This window comes from Chaetura pelagica, unplaced genomic scaffold (assembly GCF_000747805.2).
Source record: "Chaetura pelagica isolate M959 unplaced genomic scaffold, ChaPel_1.0 scaffold689, whole genome shotgun sequence".
Lineage (NCBI taxonomy): Eukaryota > Metazoa > Chordata > Aves > Apodiformes > Apodidae > Chaetura > Chaetura pelagica.
The window spans coordinates 158,743-184,135 of NW_009954635.1; the positions used below are offsets into that span (position 1 = coordinate 158,743).

General features: G+C 41.3%; 1 protein-coding gene across 1 annotated transcript in view; it reads right to left on the minus strand.

Moving 5' to 3' along the window:
- The window catches only part of KIF5C (kinesin family member 5C), a 46,508-nt gene that overhangs the window by 14,659 nt on the left and 6,456 nt on the right, over positions 1–25,393 (minus strand). Inside the window, exons 4-15 of the mRNA XM_010005596.1 lie at positions 24,642–24,715; positions 21,049–21,153; positions 18,581–18,629; positions 17,697–17,752; positions 16,653–16,740; positions 14,771–14,895; positions 13,020–13,124; positions 12,532–12,680; positions 8,218–8,366; positions 5,006–5,181; positions 4,330–4,398; positions 499–705 (exon numbers count right to left, since the gene is read on the minus strand). Of these exons, the coding sequence (XP_010003898.1) occupies positions 499–705; positions 4,330–4,398; positions 5,006–5,181; positions 8,218–8,366; positions 12,532–12,680; positions 13,020–13,124; positions 14,771–14,895; positions 16,653–16,740; positions 17,697–17,752; positions 18,581–18,629; positions 21,049–21,153; positions 24,642–24,715 (1,352 nt within the window). The remainder of the gene's footprint in view (positions 1–498; positions 706–4,329; positions 4,399–5,005; positions 5,182–8,217; positions 8,367–12,531; positions 12,681–13,019; positions 13,125–14,770; positions 14,896–16,652; positions 16,741–17,696; positions 17,753–18,580; positions 18,630–21,048; positions 21,154–24,641; positions 24,716–25,393) is intronic.

The window sequence follows — 25,393 nt, forward strand, 5'->3', positions numbered from 1 at the left end:
GGTTAGATTTTTTTCCTTAAGATCAGTACACAACAGCTGAAAAAGCTGACTTTTTCTGATTCCTTCCTTCAGATCCCTTGACTCCATATAAAATTCCTGCTCTGCAGGGCCAGAGTCCAGAGAAACACTAAATGCTGGGATTTGCACAGAGCAGATTTCCACATCTTGCTTGGCATAGCACAGCTCTTAAATAACCACAACACAAATGGGCAGTTCTCACTCCCTGCTCAGTTGCTGTGCAAGGCACAGAGGTTGCAGCAGAGCCCCAACCTGCCACCAGCCTCCACAGAGCTGTTTCTAAATGATCTTAATTTTATTTTTCAATTAATGTGGAAAAGGTAGCACTGGCAAATATTGATCTTTTAGCAGCTTCCTTGCTACTCCAATTTTTAAACTACATGACAACATACTTGGCAGCAGTGTCTGATGGATTCCTGAGCTGGCACAGGCCAGGGAATCTTTGGGGGATGAGGAGGGAAGGACTATCAAAGCTCTTACACTCTTCTGTGCCAGCTCATCAGTCAGCTGCTCATTGGCTCTTGTTTTGTCCTCCACTTCTTGGGATTTCTGGTCATAATTGACAGCTAATTCTTCCAGGGCTTGAAGGACCTCTTTCACTTCATCTTTGGCTGCTTCGTTCTCAATCTGAAGTCGGGTCAGCTCCTCTTGAATCTTCTCATAATCTCTCCTAGTGGAGGCCAAAAGCTGGAAACCAGATATCACAGAAGCATTAGGTCACCCAAGAACTCATTCAAAACAGAACATTGGAAAGGGCAAAACTAGACAAAGAGAGAAAGAAATCATAAACACAGAAGGGTTTGTGCAAGAGAGAGAAATCCTGCTACTCTACCAGAAACAGCATCAAGTTCAGCATAAATCTATTTGAAGGACACAAAAAAGGCTCTGACCTTCAATAAAAAGAAAAATCTTAATCAAATCTTCTTATGGCACAGGACTGAGGCAGAGAAACTGACTTTAAACAGCATCATAGCTCCTAGTAATTTTCCTGCCCTCAATCTGGTGCTGCAGCTGGGACCAAGATTTACCTCAAAGTAAAAGGTTTCAACACAGACTCACAGCTTTGAACTGAACCAAGTCAAAGGGCTCTCTGAAGAAGTCAGATATACATTTTTTGATAAGCAAACCTATGATGATGACTCTTAGTTATCATCTGAAGCACAATGCTGAAGACAGATCAGCTGATCATATTTACAGAGGCAAAATATTAACTAGAGAAGAAAATACAGACTTCACAGGTACTGGTGAGTGAATTCCATTTGGAAAACTTCTTAAATTTGCTCTTTGCATGCAGAAATTTCAGTGATGGTGATGATGGTGAGATACCAGCTGCATGGTCCTCTCCCTTGCCCCACTCCCTCTTCCTTCAACTGTAAAAGTCTCAAAAATGGAGCTGTCAGGTCCTTAGCTCAAAGCCAGAGGTACCAGCAATCATACACTGCACAACAGTGGGAAAATAAAGGTACCCCCTAACATTTCTTGCCAAGATTGTTCTTTCAAGAATAAAAACAAAACCAGCACTTACCACTGCATAAAAAACATAAAAGAGAACAATAACCTATCAAACTAGTGCACGAGCTACAAGAAGGCATTTTTGCTTATCCTAACAGCAGAGTTTGGACATTGACTCACACAACTCACTTATTTCCAAGCCCTTCCTGTGGATGGATCAGTAGAATATAGTTGGACAGCAGAAAAAAATACCTGCCCTACTGCAGTGTGATGAGTGGACTTCTGATCTGCCCCATCCCTGCCCACTGTGGCCATGAAGAAGTTGGGTGTGAGACCCCAGGCAAAACAGAAACACCTCTCTAAACCAGACCCCCTGAAAGGAGAAATGTCAGAAAAGACATGGCTTTTGCTTTTTTTTTTTGGCTCAGAGCACTCCTGGAAAATAGAAAAACCAACCAGGCAGCTTCAGAGGCTGGCACGTGCCCAAAGTGGTGAAGGGAGGATTCAGATGTAAGGGAAATTTATCTCCCTGGTAATGCTGCAGCCTCAGAAGTGCACTCACGTTACGGAAAAGCCACTGAATTGCCAAAGCCAGATGGCATGTAAATATTTAAACAACAAAATAGCTTAAAATAATCTTTCTACTAAACACAGATGGAACTATTATTTACATTTACTTATGAATTTTTCTGTGTATTACTGTGATTTCAAGTGAAGTGTTATTTATCACCTAGAGCATAAACACAGCTCCCCAGAAGCTTTTTTGTTGTTGTCATGTGGAAAAATGTATCAAGATTTGAAAGGCTAATAGCACGTGGCACCCATCAGTGCCAAACACAGGGATGGAGACACTGGTTGCAGCACCTCATGGGTCTGCTCAGAGGTGCAAGAGTGGAAGATTCAGAATCCCCCCAGCCCAAACACACCCCAAGAAGCAGCCAGGGGTGAAAAGGTACCAAAAGACACCAGGACCAGCACAACGCCATCTGTGGCAGGCCTTAGATTTCTAATTAACCTGCTAGCTTAATCAGGCAGAAAAAAAGTGTTCTGGTTAATTAGGGGGAAGCAGAGTGAGGCAGCTGCTCTGCAGCACATCTATCACAGAGCTAATCACAGCTCTAAGAGAGAGCAGGTACTTTGCTCCCACTGGGTAGGTGAAGCTCACGCGTGGAAGACAAAACCCAGAAAAATTAATTCCATCTCCATAAAGAAGCAAAAAAATACTGCATTAGCTCTCACAGGTAAGAGATAGACAAGCTTCTCAGATGAGCCACCTAAATCTTCTGAACAAGTGGTGCAACACCAGCTGCAGAGGTTGCAGTAGGTCAGCAAAGCTAGACCAGAACACATGCAAAAAAAAGGGGAGTAAGTGTTTGGGAGGCAAGGATTAAAGGCCACTGGAAACTTGACTCATCTTCCAGATGAAATATTGAGTATGGAACACAAAGTGGGTGGAGAATAAAGCATTCCCAGTGGTGGGGGCCTGCAGCACACAGCATGCTCCCAAATCTCTAACACAAAGACAGGAAGGCACGAGACTCAAAAAATAAGGCACCAAAAAAAAGCATAAGGGGAAAAAAAAAAAAAAGCCTTAGATGAGAACATTGATGTGAAAAAAGATGGAGAAGTGAGGTGGCCTAAATAACACGCATCAGAAAACCATGTTGCTGAGAATGCATTAAATTCTATTACATTGGTATAGCCATGGGTAGCACATAATAGAGTCATCAAAAGAAAGTTTCAGCCAGTAAAGGGAGAGCTTAATCATGGAGTAAAGTAAAGCTGGTAATTCCTTCAGTGAGGATAAAGCCCCAGAGGTGACAGGCAAGTTATGAGTGATGAGTAACAGATGTATTTATATGGTGTTGTCTCCCTGCTAAGGAGCTAAACCTCAGAATCCCTTTCTGAGGGTTTGGAAAGGACTGAGATTCGGACAGAATTACTTTTTAATTACAAGAGAAGTCTCACACCCCAAAAAGCAGCTAGGATAACACTGTATTCCAATGGCAAAGGCTCAGGCAGCCAGGAGGGGCAGGCTTGGAGAGAATCCCAGCAGTGTTTTGTGCAAAGAAACACCAGTGTTTGGGAACACTAATGGCATGTGAACCCTCACACCAGGGTTGTACTCTTGGTCTGAATGCTCCTTCTCCAGTTCCCTTCAATTTCAAAACCAGCATGAAACCATCATCTAAGAAATATCACAGCAACATTTGGAGAACTTGCTAATTTGGTGCCAGATTTTGTATCTTCAAAACCTCTTGTACACAAAATGATAGCTAAGGAAATTTCTTGACTGTGACCTTGGTGATCATGTTTCCCCATCTTAAGAGCCACATTCATTTTCTGGACAAAACAATGAAATAAAATGTTAACAGTGAACAATCCAAGATTTGAAAGCAAATCCGTGGCAGCATCAAGAATCTGCTTTTCAGTCTCTCAGATTTCTCCCAGTACTGCCTCTAACTGCCAAACTAGTGATCAGCAGTAATTTATTACCAGGAGTAATTTTTATACTGTCAAACTAGGGATTCTGCTTAACTACCTGCAGCTCATGGTGTCTGGATGCCTGAAAGGACACAGACATACTGAAAACACTTTGGAAGTGAAAAACACTGTCCATGCCCCTGCCTTGGTACCTCCAGCATCCCTCCCAGCAGGATGGTGTGATGCTAGGAGGAGTTATCAAGGCTTAATGCTCTTCTGAGATAATGAGATGGGAAATTTAAACCTGTCACACAGGTTTCTCTTACCTATTGAATTTTAGTTAGCTAATTTGAACATACCTAGCCTAGAACTGTGACAGAATCCCTCAACAATAAGCACAATGTAAGGACTTTTTCAATTGGTTTAGTTTCTTACCTCCTCTTGATCCAACATTTGTTGCTTTAGTTTTTCAGCCAGCTGGCTCTGCTGGTTGATTTCATCATCCTGCAATGAAATAGGGTTGGAGATTTTTTTGTTTCTTGTCACAGTTGACATTTGGTCACTTTTATTTCCCCTTTCTAGAAAAGCAGCAAGAACAATGCCATGGCCAACCCTGTGCAGCTTTGAGTGGGATGAGAGGAGAGAGCTGTATAGCAAAAGCCAGGCATATATGCAGTTGTCTCTGGTAGATACCTAAGCAGAGGTGTCCCTGATGGTAAACAAGACACTGATGTGGTCAGAGCTGCACCTTTTTAATTTGCAGGAGACTTTGCCAACACACATCATGGTTTATAGATGTACAGATGCACTCTGGCTCTCTCTCTTACTCTGTCCCCAGATTCCAGCTGCAGAAAAGCCTGTAAAAAGCCCCTAAAATGAAAGGTAAACTTGGCTCCAATTTCAGGGAGAATACCCACAAACACTATTTGCAAAGGGAAGAGAAGGAGATATATGATGTGATAGGACAAGGTCTGGTTTTAGGCAGTGATGGTGTTTTGAACTTTGGGACCTTTTCTAGTTCATGGCGCTCAAGAGAGACAGACACACTCACCCATTTTGGCTTAGTTTTCCATTTACACCTAGAGAATGGAGTCAAACCAAATGTTCACACCTTATCATCCAGCTGTCTGTAGAGACTGGCAATCTCCTCCTCGTATTTCTGTTTCTCCTCCGTTGAGATGCTGGCAACAGCTGGTGTGATGTTGTCAATAATTGGGGTGTTATCACAAGGCTCCAGGTTCTTCTGGTCCTTTGCACTGATCTGTTCATCTTCAGGCACAGCTTCTCCTGCAGGCACATCATCCACAAGCATTACAACCCAGGAGAGCTGCCCAAAATCATGGATGCCCTAGGATGATCCTTCTCAGTTGCCAAGAGGGACTCAGTGATGGCAAGAAGGGCTGCATCCAGCTATGGAGGGCAGGAGCTGCCATGCTTACAGATGACAGGCCAGATTAGGTATGGAAGGGTGGCCATCCATCCTCCCTTGTCAGAAGCACCAACACTCAGCATTCAGCAGCTTTTGGAATGGCTGCCAGTGAAAGCCCTGCCCTCCTGGCTCCCCTTTTGCTCAAACCCTTTATAGATGGGATTAGCTCCATGGATTAACAAAAATAAGGAGGGGAAAAAATCCAACCTGCAGCCTAAAACCTACTGACAATTAAATGTCTCTTCCTCTCCAGATTTCCAACTGCCTTGTCAACTCTCCTTCCCCATAACGAACTGCTAGAACATCAGGGCAACAAGCAATACAGCTGCATTTCAAACAATATTCACCTTCTGCCTTGTCACACCTAAAAATAAAGAGCACAGACCAATTTCCAGGTGCAGCCTGTGCACACCAGGTACAACGTTATCCCTACGCCTTTTCTTTGCAAATAATCTTCTCCAAGGAGTGGTTTCTTGGGTAATGTCAGAGCACTGCAATTACAAGCCTGCTGCATTTCAGTGCAGAGAGACAGGCAAGGCACTCGTGCCAGAAATTGAATCTACTCCCATTAGGGCCTGGTGAGAGACCCTGAGCTACTGAAGGCTGCACGCCTTGCTGCAGGTGCAGGAAGGTTACACTCAACCCTTCTGCACAAAGAGGGTTTTTTTTTCCTTTTCTATGAAAAGCTACAATACTGAAGTCCCATAAAGCTTTACGAGCCATTTCTCTCTCAAAACTGTGAAGACACTATTTATCTTCCTGGTGGGGAAACAAGTAAACAGGACAAAGATACCAAAACCCAGAAAGGCAGGTTAATTCAGAGCCGAAAGCAAAAGAGGGTGCGAAAGAAGGGGAAACAATTTTTTCATGGACCATAGTGTCTTGCGAAAGAGCACGACCAGATAATGGGGGAAACAATTTTTTCATGGACCATAGTGTCTGTAAAAGTACATCCCTTTTTTCTCCGCTTCTAATACCTTGGTCGTATTTTACAGTGTTCATGAGAAATGTGTAAATTGCTTTTTCATTGCTGCATTTCAGTGGAGCAGACTGGGAAAGGTGGGCTAGGTCAGACCGTGGGACCTCGCACACACAGCAACGCTCCTCAGGCTGCTGAGGATCCATCAGGAGCCTCCCAGGATGAATCTTTTTGCTTTTCATTTCCCTGTGCTGTTTCCCTGAACTCAGAAGCTTTGCATGGCAGACTAGCACAGGTGAGAGGAGGAGGGCAGGCTAAATTTGACAGGGATGCTCAGGTTGGAACGACCTCCTGCCTGTAACACACAGACCAGATGGTGCACGTGGATACAAGGCTGCTGAAATCCTGCTTCAGCAAGAACTGGGCACACCCATTTTCTCCTACAATTTTATTTTGTAGAGTTTTGGACAACTAGATGATCTTTCAGGTCCCTTCCAACCCAAACCATTCTGTGATTTGGTCCATTTACAGAACAAGCTAAACTGAGTGAATATTTATGTCTCTATCTTGCATCTTCTATTCAAGATGCAATTCCTGTGACGCTTCCATTTGCAAAGAGCCTCCTTTGTCAGAATATCCTTCCCAATGATGCCATTGCAGAAGGTCAGACAAGAAATCAATAGTCTTTGAACATACTGAATGTATTGCTGGGTAATGTCAATGAGAAAAGCAGGGCAGATGGGGGGAAAGAGGAGGTGTGTGTATTTAGACAAAACAATAGGGACAGCTTCTTTACATGGTGTATAGAAAGGATCTATACAGGGTTTTCTTTTAAAAAAAAAAAAGTGTTCCTAGAACAGGAAAGGAATTAAAGTTGTCATGTTTAGCAGAGAGATAAGGGAGCACTCAGCACACTCCTCAACACCCCGACTGTCTCCATAGCAATCACACTGTGCTGATCAGGGAAATGTTCCCTGTGCTGGAGGCTCCGCAGGGAGACGCGGGAGCACAATCAGTAGGTAACAATCTCATCTGAAAGGCAAGAAAGCTGCACAGGGAGCTGAGAGAAGGGAGCCATGTTTTGCACCCCTAAAGGTCAGGTATTTATCTTTAGCAAGTCGTGATTTCACCCAGGATGCTCAAAACCAGACCTGACCGTGCAAAACAAACCGTGACTAATAATTACGTCACAGATTTGTTCTCGTTTTAGGTACTTCATGTTTGCAGGAGTTACATATTATTGAACACATCAAAAGGTAGGACCTGAATGACATGTAATACAGAAAACAAAAATTACTCTTCAGAAGCAGCATTTTACTGTTGGGGGGCTGTTGGGATTTCAGGGGGATGCAGGGTTGGTTTCTTTGGGTTGGGACATTGTTTGTTGGTTGGTTTCTTTGGGTTGGAACGTTGTTTGTTGGTTGGTTTGGGGTTTACAGTTTCATTTTTATTTTAATGTGTGAAATAAAAATGAGAAGTAAGGAAGACTTGCTAAAATTATTTGTCAATGTCCCAGGTGAAATAAAAATGATCTAATTAGTAGGGATGTGTTAGAAATATTCTTCCTCCACTACCATCCTGCACTTGATCTTACAACCTTCTCTGGACAGCAGTTTCCTGTATTTCTGAACAGAAAAGTGGCCATTCTCAACACCAGTTTAACTCAGAAGCCACAAAAGGAGACAAGTGTGATTATTCTCATCAGATGGCACTCCCAACCACTGTGTTGATGGACTACTTACTCTAACATTAAAATCAATTATAAAAAAACCCAGGATCTGGTTACATTAAAGCACAACAGAACTGATTCTCATGCCTGAGGAGAAGAGTTCTTAAAAAAAACAAGAACAAACCTAATGATGTTTTACCTTTTCCTTATTAATATTAGTAACATTATTAAAAATAATTGATGTTTTCCTGTATTCTCTACATAACTTGAAGATACAAAGACCCATTCCCATTTTCTGGTACGTACCGTTTCTCCACCTGTTCAGCTCCAGCTCCAGGTGCTGGATGACATTCTTTAGACTCTTGTTTTTGTCTTTCTCCTTCTCATACTTTTTCTTCCACTCCTCTGCAGTCAGCTCCAGATTCACAGAGACCGTGTTCTTAATTGTCTTGGCTCTGTGCAACAAAACCAGGTGTCAGGTGCTCTGCAACTTTTCTCTCAATACAACAGCAAGGATTCAGGAATTTTTTCCACAACAGAAAGGGAAACTACTAAATATTTGCCATTTCTTTTCTAAAATGCAGTGCCACAGCTCCATTTTCTCTCCAGCCCTCAGCAGCAGCATGACAACCTGGAAGCCTGAACAGAATTTTTTCCATGGGAAAATCCAGTAACAAGTGACCTGGAGCAGACATGGATCTCTGCAGATTCCTCCAAAAAGAGAAGCTCTGGGGACTCTTCTTAGATTAAGGACAAAACCAAGCCCAGTCATTATTACTCTGCTAGGTAAGGTGTCACCTTGCAGCTTCTCTTGGCCTGGGACCCACCACAGATTACCCCACACCAGCATCTGACCACGGGCTCACCCCATCCCTTTTCAACCACCCCCTCAACTTCACCAGCGAAATTCAGCTCCATTTCAAGCATCGTAGCACGAAGGATGACAAAGCAGTGAAGCTGAGATAGAGAAACTTCTCCTCCCTGAAAGCCAAACAGGGCTTGCAAATACATTTTTTGGGGGTGGAAAGAAGGGAAGGAGGACAACCACTGGTCACCAGGAGGTAACTGGGATACTGCTGGGCTGAGGAAAGCTCTCAATGGGAAGGGAGCCTGGACTTGTGCCTGTGCCACCGTGGGCAGGCTCACGAGTCACTGCCTCTCCAGGCAAGAATCCCCAAATTTAAACCCTTCTAACAACAACCACCACCACTTCACTATTGTCAAGCTGCTTAGCTCCAACTGAACCTCAACAATTGTGCTAGAAAATGCAAAGCCAGCAGAAAAAAAATGCACAGCACTTACTCGAGCAAATCCACATTTAAAAAGAAAAAGCAAACAAATCAGTATGAATTAAGAAAGCTTCAGATCTTTGCCCTCCAATGCCCAGACTCTGTGTCCCTCCAAATAACTCCAGTGGTTTCAGATAAAACAGAGACTTAAGTAAAGGAATAACAGACCAACCTCCTACCAGTTTGGAAAGTGTAGGCTGAAATGCCAATACAAGAAACAAGGAGGAATCAGCTCTAGATGCAGGGGCCAGCTCTCCTTTGGGGAGGGCACACCATCTTAATTCTTATCTGCACAACTCCCACTTAATGATGCTAGAACATCCTTTAAATCCTAACATTTCTGTTTTGTCAGCAAGATAACACTCCTGTATCTGTGCCTCATACTCCAAACTGTGCTCCAGTGATTGGAACTATAAAAAGCAGGAATTTTATTATCTTAGAATTATCTTAGATATCTTAGAATTATCTTATTATTATCTCAGAAATACTTAAAAATAACCTTGTACTTTTAAAATAAGGAGGTGCCTAATAATTAACTTCTACATACTGTCTTCTTTACCTGGGGAAAAAATGCCACACCATAAAGCTCATCAACTGTGTTACCCTAATGATGGATGAAGCACTTCCTAGCAACTACAATGGAAAATAATATAGAAAAGCCACAAGAAAAGGTGGAGCAGAAAAAAGAAGCCAGCTCACCACTAACACCAGCATATGCTGATTAGTGGGCCTGTGAGGATGAATTTTACTCCTAACACTTGTCTTAATGGTAATGTAACTCTTTCTGGCTAGGAAAGATGGAGGGACCAGTAATCACCCATGACTCATACACCTTCTCTGTAATGTTGTTCTTCAGGCCCTGAACACAGTCACATCAGAAAAATGATACACCACAACCAAAGAGCCTGTAAAAGAAACCACTTCCAGTAGACAGCAATATTTCTGTCCAAAATGCTGACAAGTGACACTGTGTATGCACAGGATGTGCTGCTCTGCAGGTCTGCTGCATCACCACTCCTCCTGCTTGCATTCTCTTCCTTATTTCAGCCCAATTCTATAGATTTTAAACCAAAAAAACCCACAATAAACACTAACCAAGCTCCCTCACAAAGTATTGAGCTATTTCTCCAGTTCTTTCAGCTGACATCCTTGTCCTCAGGAAGGAATATTTTGAAAAGGTTCCTCTTCCTAGCAAAGTCTTAGCCAGGTCACATTACAGCCAGGATGTGAAAAGTTGGTTTGAAAATCATTTTGCCCCAAACAGAAAAGCAGGTTTTACCCATTACTGAACTGAGAAATGAAATGAAGTGAAATGTAAACTGAAAGAACATGGAAACTGGAATTCCTCTACATATGCTTCTTTTAGTACCCAACCTACAACTTCCCAGAGATCCTGGAGCCCTGTTATGCATTACAGAACAAAAGCAAACCCCTTCTCATGTAGCCTGCAAAAATGAAAATCATTTATCATAAAATACCCTTTTGGCTGCCTTACTGCCCTGGAGCCTTATGAATGAATTAGCAGGAACTTTGGGACCACTCTTGTGTCCTACAAAGGTGCAAGACTTACACCCAACTGGAGGTTTACAGTGTGAGCTATCAAAGCAGTTAAACTTTTACCAGCACCAAGAACTGTGTAACTCGTTATACTTCAGAGTGGTTAATACCTCATTGAATTACTGCATCTTAATATTTGCATGTACTCAAAATGTCTGTGATGCACATTGTAACACCCAGGGTTTCAGTAGAAGCTTCTGTCTTCAATAACTTCAACTTATGTCCATCATACAATGGAGAATTAAACCTGCCTAGAATTAAACCTTAACCTGCTGATATACTAACCACCACTTCCTCCTTTTCCATAAAAACTTCCTGCAGTGACCCCTGAAGCTCTCTTTGGGGAGCTTTTCCTGCATGCTGCTATTGAAGAGAGCAACTCCTAGGAAGGACAACCTATAGGAAGTGGAGATCAGAGGAACTGGTGCTTCTGCAATGACCTGGGTCACTCCCCACCTTCCACAGATCCCAGCAGCAGATGCCAAGGACAAGTCAGTGGTGGTGCTGGCAGTGCCAGATGGGGAGTGTGTTGCAGAACTGCCAGCCAGCCCTACCCTGCAGCAGTTCTCAATCCCCATTGTCCCTTCAGAAGGACTGCACCCACCTGCAGCTCTGCCCTGCACCCACCTGCAGCTCTGCCCTGCACCCACCTGCAGCTCTGCCCCAACATGTACATACTCTCACACTAAAGGGATCATGTTCATGAAAATCTTAGGAAAGCTCACAGGAAAGGATAAAAGTGGGGCAATGACTTAATAGATTGTCAGATGAATCCTTTATACATGACTTTAATTTCCAATACAAAATGCTTCTATCTTAGCAGTGTGGGCTTCAATGCAAAAATTCTGCATGGTGGAAAGCAACTCATTTTCAGACAAACTGATCCTATTGTACAGACTGTTAAATAAATTCTGTTTCAAGCAATCAGAACTTGCTAGTATTTTCTTCTTTTTGCTGTTACACAAATAAAGCAAAATTAGCAATTTTCCAAAGTACCAAAGTTCTCCTCAATTACAATCAAAAGCAGCAATTATGTAATGAGCCCAACCTATTTTTGCAGACCTTCCAAATGTATTTTATAGTATTATTGCCAAGGAACACATATGGAAGAGAAATTGTCTTTCTGAATATTTCCACACTTTGTCCTTCCTTGTTTCTGAGGACTTGTTCCTAAATTGTTAAGACTCTTCAAACATAAAAATGTCCATGAGCTACCATGGGAATCTATCAAAGCTGTCAATATTACACTGTGCCCACACTCTTCATTTTTCTGAATGGTTAAAAACCCCACATTTTACAACCCTAACAACAATCCCTGAGATGCCAGGAGAAGACACATCTTAAAAGCATCAAGAGCAGTATCAGACGAATCAAAACTGAACCTTTTCCACTGGGTCAGCCAAGAGAAATCTGCCCAATACCATCATCTTCCCCATAAAAAAAAAAATAGCCAAGAGAAATCTGCCCAATCCCATCATCTTCCCCATAAAAAAAATCCAAAGAACTAGGATAACTCTGTACTTTTGCAGGAACAGTTACCAGAGCTTCTAAGCAGTGCAGCTGCTGGCCAAGTTTAACATTTATTTTTCTGATATCATAGAGAACGAAGAGAGAGTTTTCTCAGCTTCTCCAGTATTATTTTTTTAATAGCTCCAGAAACAATAACCTCCATATTTTAAAATGCCTGCTCATCTTCCCCCTTGGCATGGCTGCCTCAGAACACATGGAAGAGCCCAAGAAAGCCTCATCCAGCTCAACGCCAAGGAGGACTCACCGCTGCCCGAACATCAGGGTTGACTTTGTTTCTGCTTCATTGAACACAGAAGGAGAGCAGCATATCACGATGGTGGTTCTGCAGTTCCCACCCAGGGAATCCTGAAGGATTCGGGTCATTTTGCTGTCTCGGTATGGAACGTGAGTTTTCTAATCAAAACACAAAGAAGAGGCAAGAATAACTGTTTTTAAGCAACGACATCATCATGAGAGAGAACATAAGTTGGCAATGACAGGTTTAATGGATTTGAAGCATGCAGTCCTGAAGAGTAATTGTTTTGATTGTGCTAAGATGAGATAATCAAGTGAAATCACTGAGAATTAGTTTCTTATCTTTAGTGGAACAGCAGAAGTGCCACTGGTTTGTGGTTGGAAAGCAACCACTTTCTTCTTGCTGAACTGAAACGTTCGCTGACTTTTTTATGGCCATGGCAAAGAACCAGCCAGATAAAAAGCCATTCTTCAACAACACAAAACAGGATTACTTACAGTTCCTTCTGCCAAGGCAGATATCACGTTGCCTAAAGCAGACAAAGACTTATTGATATTTTTAGCTTCATCCAGAACAGCCCCCTCTGCGCCGGTTTTGCTGACCTACCAAAGAGAGCAGGGAAGAGTCAGGCCCAGCTGCCAGCTACAGGGCACAGAGTGCAACCACTAGAGATGCTCTTGGAAGACAAACCAATCAAGCTCATCCTCAGCATGAAGGAGATCTCTAGATGCCCTTTTCTGTTAGTAGCAGCCTGTCATGCTTCCAACCTTGCTTCCAGTGTAGCAGCAAGTTGACCCTTACCTTGTTGAGGGAAAAGCTGTTAAGTTCCTGCTCTTCTGAGGGACCTGGGGACTACTTTCAAGACCAGACTGTCCATACAGATAGGGAACACCACAGTTATGTTCTCAGGGCACAGTGTACACCACTTGCTTGGCTTTGCATTTGCCTTGCATGGACCAAAAATAGCAGGACAGAAGAAGTGTGATTTCACTCATCCCAACTGCAAAGTTTGCTGGTCCACAACCTGGATCCCCAGGGGACCCAGGCAAGAAGCTTGGTGGCCTGGGACCAGCACTCCTTTAGATAGCATCACAGTTTTATAGCCTTTTCTCTTTCCTTTTTTGTCTGGGGGGGAAGTGGGGTAGGTGGGGAAAGGCCCAGAAAAGTAGGATAAAGCCCTACATTTTTCTCTACGTTAAAACTACAGTATTGGTACTTCCCTCTAAAAATGCCACATGACAGACAAGGAAACATAATTGTGCCTTTTAAGAAGACAATCTACCAAGGAAACACTTATCTCAGGTTTTCTGAACAATGGCCAAACAAACCACAAAAGTGTAGTTGTCAGAGCAGAGCCTGACCAGGCACACATGTTTTACTTCTTATTTTAACATTTAGTATTATGTGCAATAATAGAAATTACCAGGATTAATTACTCTGGTGAATGGCTTCTGGATTGTACCTATGGGTTGTCAACTAGTGTGTCCCAATGAGCAACCTAAAAGGTCCAAACATCATCTTTCATTTTCTCATTTGCAGTAAGAAATAGAAATCTGTGGCCACAACAGGAGGCATCACTTCATCAGGAGTAATTCCTTTGACATGCACAGGAGCTACTTAGGGTCCAGCTTGAATACAGAATTCCACAGCATTGTAAAATAAAAAGGTTCATCATTTCTTAATTCCATTTACAGTTAAATGATTTTGAACATTCCAGAAGATGTTAGAATGAGATCTGGGAAATAAATATCTATATATATATTTCTGGAAAGCAGAAATAGTCACCACAATCCAGAGAGTCATTCAGGGAGCTTCAAATAGATTTCAGCTGTAAAACTGCATTAACTACTGTTATTTCATTGATCTCAGATGTGAAATAATTACAGAAAACCTAGAAATGGGACATGCCTGAATATAAGCAAATTAAAATAGCTGTCTAATTTGACAAATTACATTAAAATGACGTTGCTTTGTCAAATACCCATAGTTAAATGTGAAACTATATAGAAATACCCTGGTTCAATCCACTTCAGTAAATGCAAACACACTGCAAATGTGGAGGGCTTCCATTTCATACAATAGTTCTGATTGGCTCTTCTTCTCCATCTCACACTAACAACAACAACAGGCTGCCATACTCTTGATAACCTAAGAGAAAACTCAAACCTAACTTAAGTTTTGCACCAACACACCCCCATGGTCAGTTTAGTGACCCCACCAGCATGATCCAGGAAACAGGCAACTTTACCTTCTCACTTCCAGCCAAGTCCACCAGGTAAAGCTTCCCACTGAGCTTCTTCTCAGTTTCCACATTCTCTTGTTTAATATTAATGAGGAAGATACTGTGGCTCCTAGAGCTGTGTTCATTCATATCTGCAGAGGAATCACATTGGAAAGGTTTTGTCTAAATGTCTTTAAAACCTGATGGGAAATTATACTCCATTGGAGCTCCCCTTGAGCCAACAAGGCCATTCCCAGGAGAGCCCAGAGCTGTGTCTACACCAAGAGCTGCAAATAAAGCTCATGGACTACAGAATGAGCTCCTGCTTTCTCCCAGCATGACCAAATGAACCAGATTCATGAGAAATGACAGCCTTCATATAAAAGGTTTGGATTTTTTTTCTTCTTCTTTCTTCCTTGAAAGTTTTTTTCTTTTCCCTGGAAGTAATAAAATTTGACCAGAAATGGTAAAGAATAGTAATAAAAATTGTAGCCTAAGAATAATAAAACAACATTATACAGATTCCCTAAGAAATAAATGTTCTATCCTTTTATGTTTCTTCATGAGTGCAGACAGCTCACATAAGCTGCTGTAATAGAGACTATTTAGACACAGAACAACAACGAGGGGGTATGTTCAGCATCCTGGACAGAGGCACAATTTTGAGCTGAGCAAGAGAATTTCAAGAGAAGTAAAAATAATTGCAATGATGTTGGGCAGGTCTCAGTGCCAATCATGAGAGATCTCCCAACATGTTGGCAAACACTGTCATCAAACCCACACTATTCAAACTCAGATTTCAGAGTGATTTTTATTGCTTATGTGGTTAAAAATCCTCCTGCATCCTGGCAGAACAGGTAGCTACAGTTTCAGCCTCCACTTATTCTTGATTGTACTCTTGTTATGTTTGACATTTCATCAGGTAGGAAAAAGAAACTATTAAGAATCAATAAACCACTTTCTCATGTCTTATTTATTTTCTCTGTTACCACAACCCCCACCTTTCCCCCATTCCCACCCAGGTTCATATTTCTCTGAACTCCCTGTTTCTCCTCCATCTCCCAACTCAGTTTTTTCCAACAACACTTCCAAATTTGTGCCTTGACATTCCAGTCTAGGTAAAATCCATTCTCTGTCAACTTTTGTCAGAACTTTTTGGTGTGCACCAGATGCAACAAATAGTGGCACAGCAAAAGGAACAGGGGGATATTTTTAGTTAAAGAGAAGAAACAATGGGAGGAAATGTTACTCAGAACAAGAAGAATACATTTCTCCTAGTATGATGCCTGACATTTGCCCAGAGTTGCTCCAAGTTCTTGACTTGTAGCACAAAGAAGAACATATGTGTATCATTTCAGTTATACATCATTTCAAAATACCTGTATTGTATCTAACAATACATATGCTGACATTTAATTTACCATATAATGCCATGTATTTGATTCATAAAATTGTAGAATCATTAAGGTTGGAAAAAAACCTCTAAGATCATCAAGTCCAATTGTGAACCAAACACCCCTGTGCCAACTAAACCATGTCCCAAAGTGCTACGTCTGCACCTTTTCTGAACACCTCCAGGGATGGTGACTCCACCACTTCTCCAGGCAGTCTGTGCCAATGCTTGACCACTCTTTCAGTAAAGGAATTTCTTCTATTATCCAATCTGATTTCAACCATTTCAACCAATTCAGGTGTTCTCAAAGCTGGAAGACTCAATAAATGTCTCTGTAGGCAGTGAAGCAATAAAAAAAGCCCAGCTCTGCTCATTTCAAAGCATGATGATTTGTGCATCATTAGACGGTTCACATAAGTAATTCAAAGTACTTTGTGAACATAAAGAATCAATACAGCACTAGAAGCTACAGCCACCCCTACTTGTTAGCTAGAAAAGCCTCCCCAGAACACTTACTTGTGACTGCTACGTGACGGTTGGCTTTCCCTTCATCAATGACATCCAAAACTTCTTCAGGACTAGATACAAATCTTTCTGTGCAACCCTAGAAATACCCAAGTTGAACACAGAACAATTTAGGAAGTGTCCCAGTACTCAACATTTCATCAGGGAGAATATTTAGCACTGAAGAACAAAATGATTTGAAGAACCACCAACATCCAACGGGATCATTTGCAAGGCAATGGACCAAAAATGTGTCTTTGTATGACTTCCAGGAGGAGCCTACAGGACAACTTCAGAGACAATTTCCTTTCACAAGATGAAAGACTCAGTCAAATCCAAACATGCAGCAGAAGAGACTTTCTGTTCTTAGCACATATGGAATGATATGGTCTATATTCCTGTTACTAATTTGGATCAGATTACATACCCAAATTAGTTTTCCTCTCTCAAACTATAAGACAAGATGTATAGTCCTTGTTCTCTGCCTTCATGCAATATTCCTGAAGGAATTACTTTATCTTTTTGTTTTTTTATCTTTTGCCCTACCCAGGATGAGAATTAACAGTACTATATGTATGTTATTACAGCACAGAAATGTTCATAACAAGTATACTACATTTAAGTGAGGGCCAAGGAAGTCACAGAATAAATTCCTCACCCAACAAATCTCTCCTAAGGTATTGCCAGATCCCTGGGTCTATGCAACAGAGCAGTAGACAATATAATTCTTTAAGATGTTCTCTTCACATCCAACAAAGCAGTAGACAATTCTTTAAGATGTTCTCTTCACATCCAACATGAAATAGGAATATGAATACCTCACAGCATACTACAAAAACGTAAAATTTTAAAGTCAAGAAAATAAAGAAACATGACTCAAACCCATTCATATTTCAGGAGACTCTTTAAGTCCAGGCACCAGCGCTTCTTAAACATTCACGACTTGAACACGCATTGAAGCATCTCAGCACATGCACTGGGATGCAAATGGAAATGTGTAAATAGATGCACATGTGAAAAAGCATGGGGAAAAAAAGCATCAAATTCTCCTTGTACCTTAACATATGGGACTCTGTTTTTATCTTCATGTACAGCGAGGTTTGTCTTTGACACTAGAAAAGAAGATGGAGATCACTAGGAATATTCCACGGGTAACAAGGTGTCAACTCCAGGCACAGCAGACAAATACCATGAATATATTACACTTGTAAACGAGCTCAGCAGTCACTTCCAACTCCTTATTAACTCCCTCAGCTTCTGCGACATGAATCTTGTTTCCTGTTCTGTAAAGCTTCTATCTGATTCTTGAAAGTTCACTTGATGGCACAAGAGCTTTTGTTTATTGCGGGGATAAATAAAACACAGACCAGGATAAACAGCAAGACTTTCAAAAGGAAGGAGAACTGACTGGAATTCAAATAGGTGTTTCTGGCTTTGTGTTACCATTAGCATGTTTCTCTGTCTTCAGACACACAATTCCCCCTTTCATTAAGATCCAGCACAGATATACAGACACACTGATTGCAAAAGAGACAGGTAACTCCCAACAAACTCTACCTAAGAGAAGCAAAGCAAGGAATAAGTTGAACCAAATGTATTCTAAGTTGATAAAAAAAACCCTCAACTGAACATTACATACATTTTTAAATTCCAGATTTACTTTACAAATGCACATTGCCAAGGAGGCTCAGACATGCCTTGAAGCCTGTAAAATTCTCTATACTCACTGATCTATAACCAAGCTGTGTAGCACTGCAGGGGTAGGTGCAAAAGACTCAGAGATCAGATGACTTAAACTGCAAAATTCTCTTTCACAAACCCAGTCATGCAGCTTAAATTTAAATACTCCCAAAGAAAGCAACCATTTTCCCTTAAGCATCAATTCAAAGCAGGGTACCAAGCCAAACACCACTTGGTGACACCAGAAATGCAGAACTTACCATCCAGTAGGTCCCTTATTTTGTCCAAGTATATCTCAAAGTAGGAAACCTAATTGAGTAATCAGAAACATGACAGATTTAAACTTTGGCAATTTTAAAACCTTTGTATCTGTCAAAATAAAAAAGCATCAAGCTAAAAATAAAAGCCACTTCCCACACAGCCTGCATTGCATCTTTCACGTGAACATATTTGCATTTTGAATGATTTACAAGTAATTGATCTTTTTTTTCCATTGAGCAATGGACCATCAGGAAAGTAAACCAGAAAAAGTTCAGACCAAACTTCTTTTCATCCTTTTTCCTTCACATAGGCAACATGGACAAAAATATGGCACAGGATCAGGTCAGTTTGAGTTGCATCCTATCAGTGCAGCTGCATCACAAGGAGGGTAGATTTCAACAGCTGTAAGAGGCACATTGATAATCACCAGCACTGGTTTAACACCCAACTTACATAAACCTAAGCAATAAAAGATTTAGTTAAAGTTTTAAATGAAGCTTATGTAAAAGTTCTGTCTTGATTCAAAGTCCTAAAGAAGAAACTGAAACTGAGCTTTTTGTGTAACAAAGAGAGAGAGAATTGTTTTCCAAATAAGAACTAAAAAAAAAGAGGAAGGCAAGGGAGGATTTATGAATGACTCTAAACAAAAGGGTATTTGATTCACAGAAGCAAACAGAAGTGTCTTAGGGAGGTAGTGTCTAACCATACCCTAAATCATCTTTATCCAGGGATTATTTAGCTGGAACCCTAGATGGCTACATTCTAGATATCAGGAATTTCTACCTATTTAGTCAAGTATCATTTCCTCTCATGTGGAAAATATATGTTAACTATTTTTTTAGGCTGATGAGTTGATCTTCCTATGTAACAACTGCTGTTAAACACAGACCTGTTTTGCTTTTGTGCATTTCCTTCACCTACACCCCCTTTAAAGCCATCCCCTGGACCAGCTCATATCATCCATTTGGTTCAGCCAGACTTATCCCATGTGCTTTATATCATCCTATTAACCCAACTGCTGGGGACCAACACACACTGGAGATCTCAAATTCCCCTCCCTGTTCTAAATGAGTCTCTATTAAAGAGGGAGAGAAAAAATTATATTCATTTTCAGTGTTGGCTCAGTTATTAAGAGTGTGACAGTTTGGTTAAACTCTTGCTCCCAATGACAGAACAAGCATTCCTCTCTGTGACAGCTCCTTGTACAATCACTCACTCATTCACTGCTACTTAGGCAGCTTTTCTGTTAAGATATTCATAAATGTCAACTATGATAGGAAACCACTGAAACAACCCAGTACTGGCAGAACATGATTTATACAGTAATCACCTTCTGCTGGGACAAGAATTTACTACATCTTGTACAAGGGGGTCCTCATCTGTTGGTATCCAAGTGCTATCATGTAGATTAGGAGCCACAGGAGAGCTTCAAACATCACAGAGGATGAAAAAAGACATCAGTGTCACTGCTCTGGAAGGCATTTCTATGAAAATTCACAGGTGTCTCTTCTTAAGGGGCTCAGTAGTTTATAATTAAATATTATTTTTATTTATTAAAATATATGTATTAAAATATTTAGATTGTTTATTTGTACTTGTTATGTTGCCTGCTTCTTCTGTCTTAGGGAGCACAGCCACAAACAGGCATTGCTGTATGAAGGTTCTCCATCTAAAATGACATATTCCTTCCAGAAGGTTGTTAATGAGTGCAAAGGTTCTCAGCTTGGGGAAAAATACATATATATGTGTGTGCCCCCAGAGATACTTCAAATGCTTTAATACAAACAGCACTAATTTGTCACTCTCCAACTTCTAGGCAGAAGAGGGACAGAGGAGGAGAGTTCTGTTTTCAGAGACCATTGCCTGGTCACAGCAGAAGAGACAGTGTTTTCACACTCTACCTGTGCTCAGCTACTCGACAGAACCTGCATATTTTGTGTGTTTTGAGGGGAAAGATGACACAGAGGAGCACTCACTTTTCCTGCAATCCACAGGATAATTTACTGACGTCCACTTAGAAGACAGTTCTACCCTGACCCCAACTCTGCCAGAAGGACCCCAACGTGGCTGAGAGCTCCCCAGGAGATCAGATGACAAGCAGGAATTAAAGGTTAGTCAAAAATATCTGACAGATCACATGACTGGAATCATGATAAGGAGGTGGAAAAACATGGTAGTTGTCCAAATCAAGACTTACTCCTCCATCTCCAGAAACCCACACATAGTGTTTGAGCTGCCATCAGTGCACTAGCAAATCTGAGCTGAAAACAGACTCAAAAAATTTTCTGTGAAAGGTCAGTTATTGTATTGGATTATTTCTAGTAAATGTCTTTAGTGAAGTGATGGGGTTAGGGAAGGGAGAAGGGAAAAACCCTGGGGGATGATGCTGTCACACGGGTGCAGGTTTCCCATCCCGCTCAACCTTCTTCCTCCCAGCCCGTTTTGTAACACATCATTCTGCATTTACCTTTATATGAAACTCCAGGTTTTCATCCATGGAATAGATGTGATCAAAGATGTCATGTGCAATTCTTGGGATGATTCCCATGAGCTGAGGGTCATGCAGCTTGCCCTGCAGACATAAAACCGTCCGTAACTTGGAAAGCCTCGCGCAGGCACCAGAGAGGAAAAAGTCTTGCCCAAACACACCCTCCTCCAGTGGGCCCTTCTTGATGTTCGGGGGGGAATTGCCTTGACAGAAGTGCCCAGAAAAGGAGGCAGAAGGACTGGCCATGTTAGCACCCCTCACCTGAGAGAGCATCTATTTGTTCTGTCAGCTCCTGCCACTGGCCAAGCGTGTGTCCTGCCGCTAAGGACACCCTCGCCCCTCGACTGAAGACAGACAAATACAAACATACAAACTACAGCCCAGTTCTCCCAGTTAAATCAGGTATTTGGAAACATGTCAGGAAGAAGTAGCAGGGAAGCGTTTTGTTTCTCTTTCACCGCTATGCTAGTAAGCTAAAGGGAAACCCAGGCTGTCGGGATTTGAGGATTAGAGTAATATATTCCGACCTGAGGTTGCTGGGCCTGCTGCCAGAGACCTGGGCCTTACAAACACTGCTGCTCTGCACAGCCATTTGCACAACCACCTTCCTCTGTTCTTTCAAGAACTGAATCTTAAATAAAAACAAGACATTCCCTGGCTGGTTGGCTCCTCTTTTTGAAAATGCTGGCCACGTACAGGAAACCTAACACCACTTGATATCTGAATAAAAATGTAAACTTGCAATAAAAACCTTTTCTGACTACAGCCTGCACTGTATTGTTATTTCCAAATGTCTTATGAAACTGCTTAAATATGCCATAACAAGTCAGAAGTCATAAGACTTCATCAGAACATAGAGTCTAGAGGCTCTAATACACCTTTTGAATCTACCTTTGTCCAAGTATTACTGCCCGTATCTGCACAACAAAGCATCTTATTCTAAATACTGGCAGGAAACTTAAGTTTTTCCTTTAAAATACACTGGGCAATCATACAAATCCAAATCATGGGAAGCCAGATTTGAGCCATACTTGCTAACAATTATTAATCACCAACCATTTCTAGCCAAATAGGAAGAAAATCATACATGGGCACGTGTTTCTCAATACTACACACTTGTGAGTGACTAGTGGGTCACATTGACCTGTTCTCCAGGTTTCCCAGCCTTTATTAGTATACTCAAATACAGCCTTACTAGCCATAACTTCCTTTATGCTAAAGCTGCTGAAATGCCAGTCAACTCGTAAGCACCAACCTAGGATGAAGAAAACTTCACATTTAACCTCAGGAAGTTTGGAGAAAGGCACTGCTGCTGCCACTGCAGTTAGTAAACTCCCCAAAGCACCAGGATAGAGAGTTCTCTGCTCATTAAAGCCTCTCATTTTAATAAGAACATTAATTTCCACATTTCCACCTAGCAGGCAGGCAGTAGCTGGTGAAGTGTAACATTTGAGAGAGTGCTGGTTTATTAGGAGATGTTGACATGTACAAGTTGTAGGGACCCTCTACTGAAAATGCTATTGCAAGGTCAAAGCCCATAAATATAATCTTATGAGCAAAAAGACTTTATTTTTAAGAAGGTTTTGGTTATATCCTGCTACATAGGTTGCCAAATGTGTTATCTAGCAGAGGAAGGCCCATGTATGTCAGAAAGCCTCCACTGGCTACATTATACTGCTGTGTCCTGTTTAAGCTTAACACTAACAACCTGGAGCATTTCACATTTCACAGAAAATCCTCCATAACAGCTTTACCAAGAGGATTTACTACTTCTTCAACTTCAGACTATTTTTTCTTCCACAACATATTTTAGCAATTTTACAAGAGGATGTCAGGTTAACAGGGGGATTAAAACTGAATATAGATTTGAATCCACTTTAAAATGACAGCTCTTCCTTTATTAAAGGAGTAAACCAGCCATTTTTTTCTACAGTCATTTTCTTTATCACAGCTTGTAATTCTGAATATAAATTGGCTTTAAGAGATCCTTCCCTATGCCATGTGGAAGCACCAGCTCAAGCCCTGCAGACATTTTGATTTAATTACATTCAGAGCTGGTGGATTACTCAGCCACTGTGCCATCTGTGAGGGCTGAGCTAGTCATTTCCCCCATCCTCCCAAGGACAGACTTAATGAGATGTGAGGCATCAGTTCCTGCATCCTCCAGGAAAGGAGCAACTGTGGCAATCCAAGAGCAATGTCACCAGGGCCTGTTGGCCCCAGAGAAGATTGCTTTCCTTCTCCTTTGACCTTCAGGTTAGGTAGGTCACCTGTGTTAGTGGTGTAGCAAAACCATCTGATGCTGTTAAATAAATGAACACTCACTTATTCATTTCATTTAGCCAAACTTTGCTGTTGACCTCCTGTTTAAGTTCACATTTGAACTGAATTGTTCCCAGACATCTATACCAAGCTCGTTCTGCACTGTAGTGGAACAAGCCTGTACATGGATTCAATGCTTGGATGATCTTCCCTTTTTAGCAAGAGACTAAAATATCTACATGTCTCCTAACTGAACAGTTGAAGGAAAAAAAAAAAAAAACCAGCACAGGAAAAAAAACTACACTGTGACACTTTGTGTAGCAGAAATATGAACAGACTTGGGAGTTCAGCCACTGGATTCTGGTAGAATTTGTTACTCTTCTCCTCCAAAGCACCAATTCTCAAATCCATCCATCCGTGCTGCAGCATGCAAGAGTGGTATTCCCAGAAGAGGAGTGCACAGGAGAAACCCAATAACCCAGGCAGGAATTTTCATAATCCTGCATGCAAGAGAACTCTGCAGACCCTTATCACTGTTTTCATTTGTGGATTAACACATCTCACTCCAATCCTTTAGAACATACACATACCTAAACTGTTAGGACAAATAAGAAGCTATACTTGGCATTTTGCACTCAGCATTTGTTAGTTTAGCTAGATATCTGCAAACATGCCTTGAAAAAACTCCACATTGAAAGAAATACTTACACGTATCCTAAACATTAAAGAAAAAAAAAAAAAAACCAGCACAGGAAAAAAAACTACACTGTGACACTTTGTGTAGCAGAAATATGAACAGACTTGGGAGTTCAGCCACTGGATTCTGGTAGAATTTGTTACTCTTCTCCTCCAAAGCACCAATTCTCAAATCCATCCATCCGTGCTGCAGCATGCAAGAGTGGTATTCCCAGAAGAGGAGTGCACAGGAGAAACCCAATAACCCAGGCAGGAATTTTCATAATCCTGCATGCAAGAGAACTCTGCAGACCCTTATCACTGTTTTCATTTGTGGATTAACACATCTCACTCCAATCCTTTAGAACATACACATACCTAAACTGTTAGGACAAATAAGAAGCTATACTTGGCATTTTGCACTCAGCATTTGTTAGTTTAGCTAGATATCTGCAAACATGCCTTGAAAAAACTCCACATTGAAAGAAATACTACAGGCAATAGAAGCTAAAACATGGCCAGATCTCTTTTTATGTGTCACTCACAGCTGAGTGCTCCAGAGAGCTGGCTTGTTCAGGTAATTGGTACATGGAACTCTACTGCTGCTACCAGAATGATTAATCTTGGCACTGTACCTCCATAGTGTGTGTTTTTCCTGATGATGTCTGTCCATAAGCAAAGATTGTGCCATTGTAGCCTTCAAGAACATCTGCAAGAAAAAGGCAAACAATTAAAATGAATATTGATGCCTTAAGGCTGGGTTATCATCATTTCACCAATCTTCCACACTGCTGAAGCTCAATTACACAATAGTTTGCACAATAAAGACTGGAAAAGATACAGCAGAACTAGCTATCTTTAGGCAAAAGAAAGAAATAAAATTAAAATAATTCACAACAAAATCGAAATTAGAGAATTACAGAATTATTAGCATCTCACTATCCTGGGGGGGGAAAAATAAACCTCTGGGCACTAGATATTATCCAATATATCCATGGAACACGGGAAAGGAAAAACTTAATTGCCTGCATTTAAACCTTCATGCATGATAGAGAAAAATTAAACAAACTCAGACTGTATATTTCTGCTACTATATCACCCTCTACAGTTCATGGCCTCATTAATTTCCAAGTTTGCCTGCAAAGCAAGAGAGCAAAGCAAGAAGAAAGTCAGGCAAAGAGGAATTTGCTTTATTGAAAATACACTTCTCTCAAGGCAGAATGAATAATTTGATATTGCATGAAGATGTTAAAAAAAAATCCATTTTTAACTTTGCAGTGGTTAATGTCCACAGTAGCTTCCAGAAATCCAGGAGGGTTGTAAACCAGCTGGTTCTTAGACACAGCCCCATGTCCATGCATTGAAGGGATAGGGAGGACAATTAAAT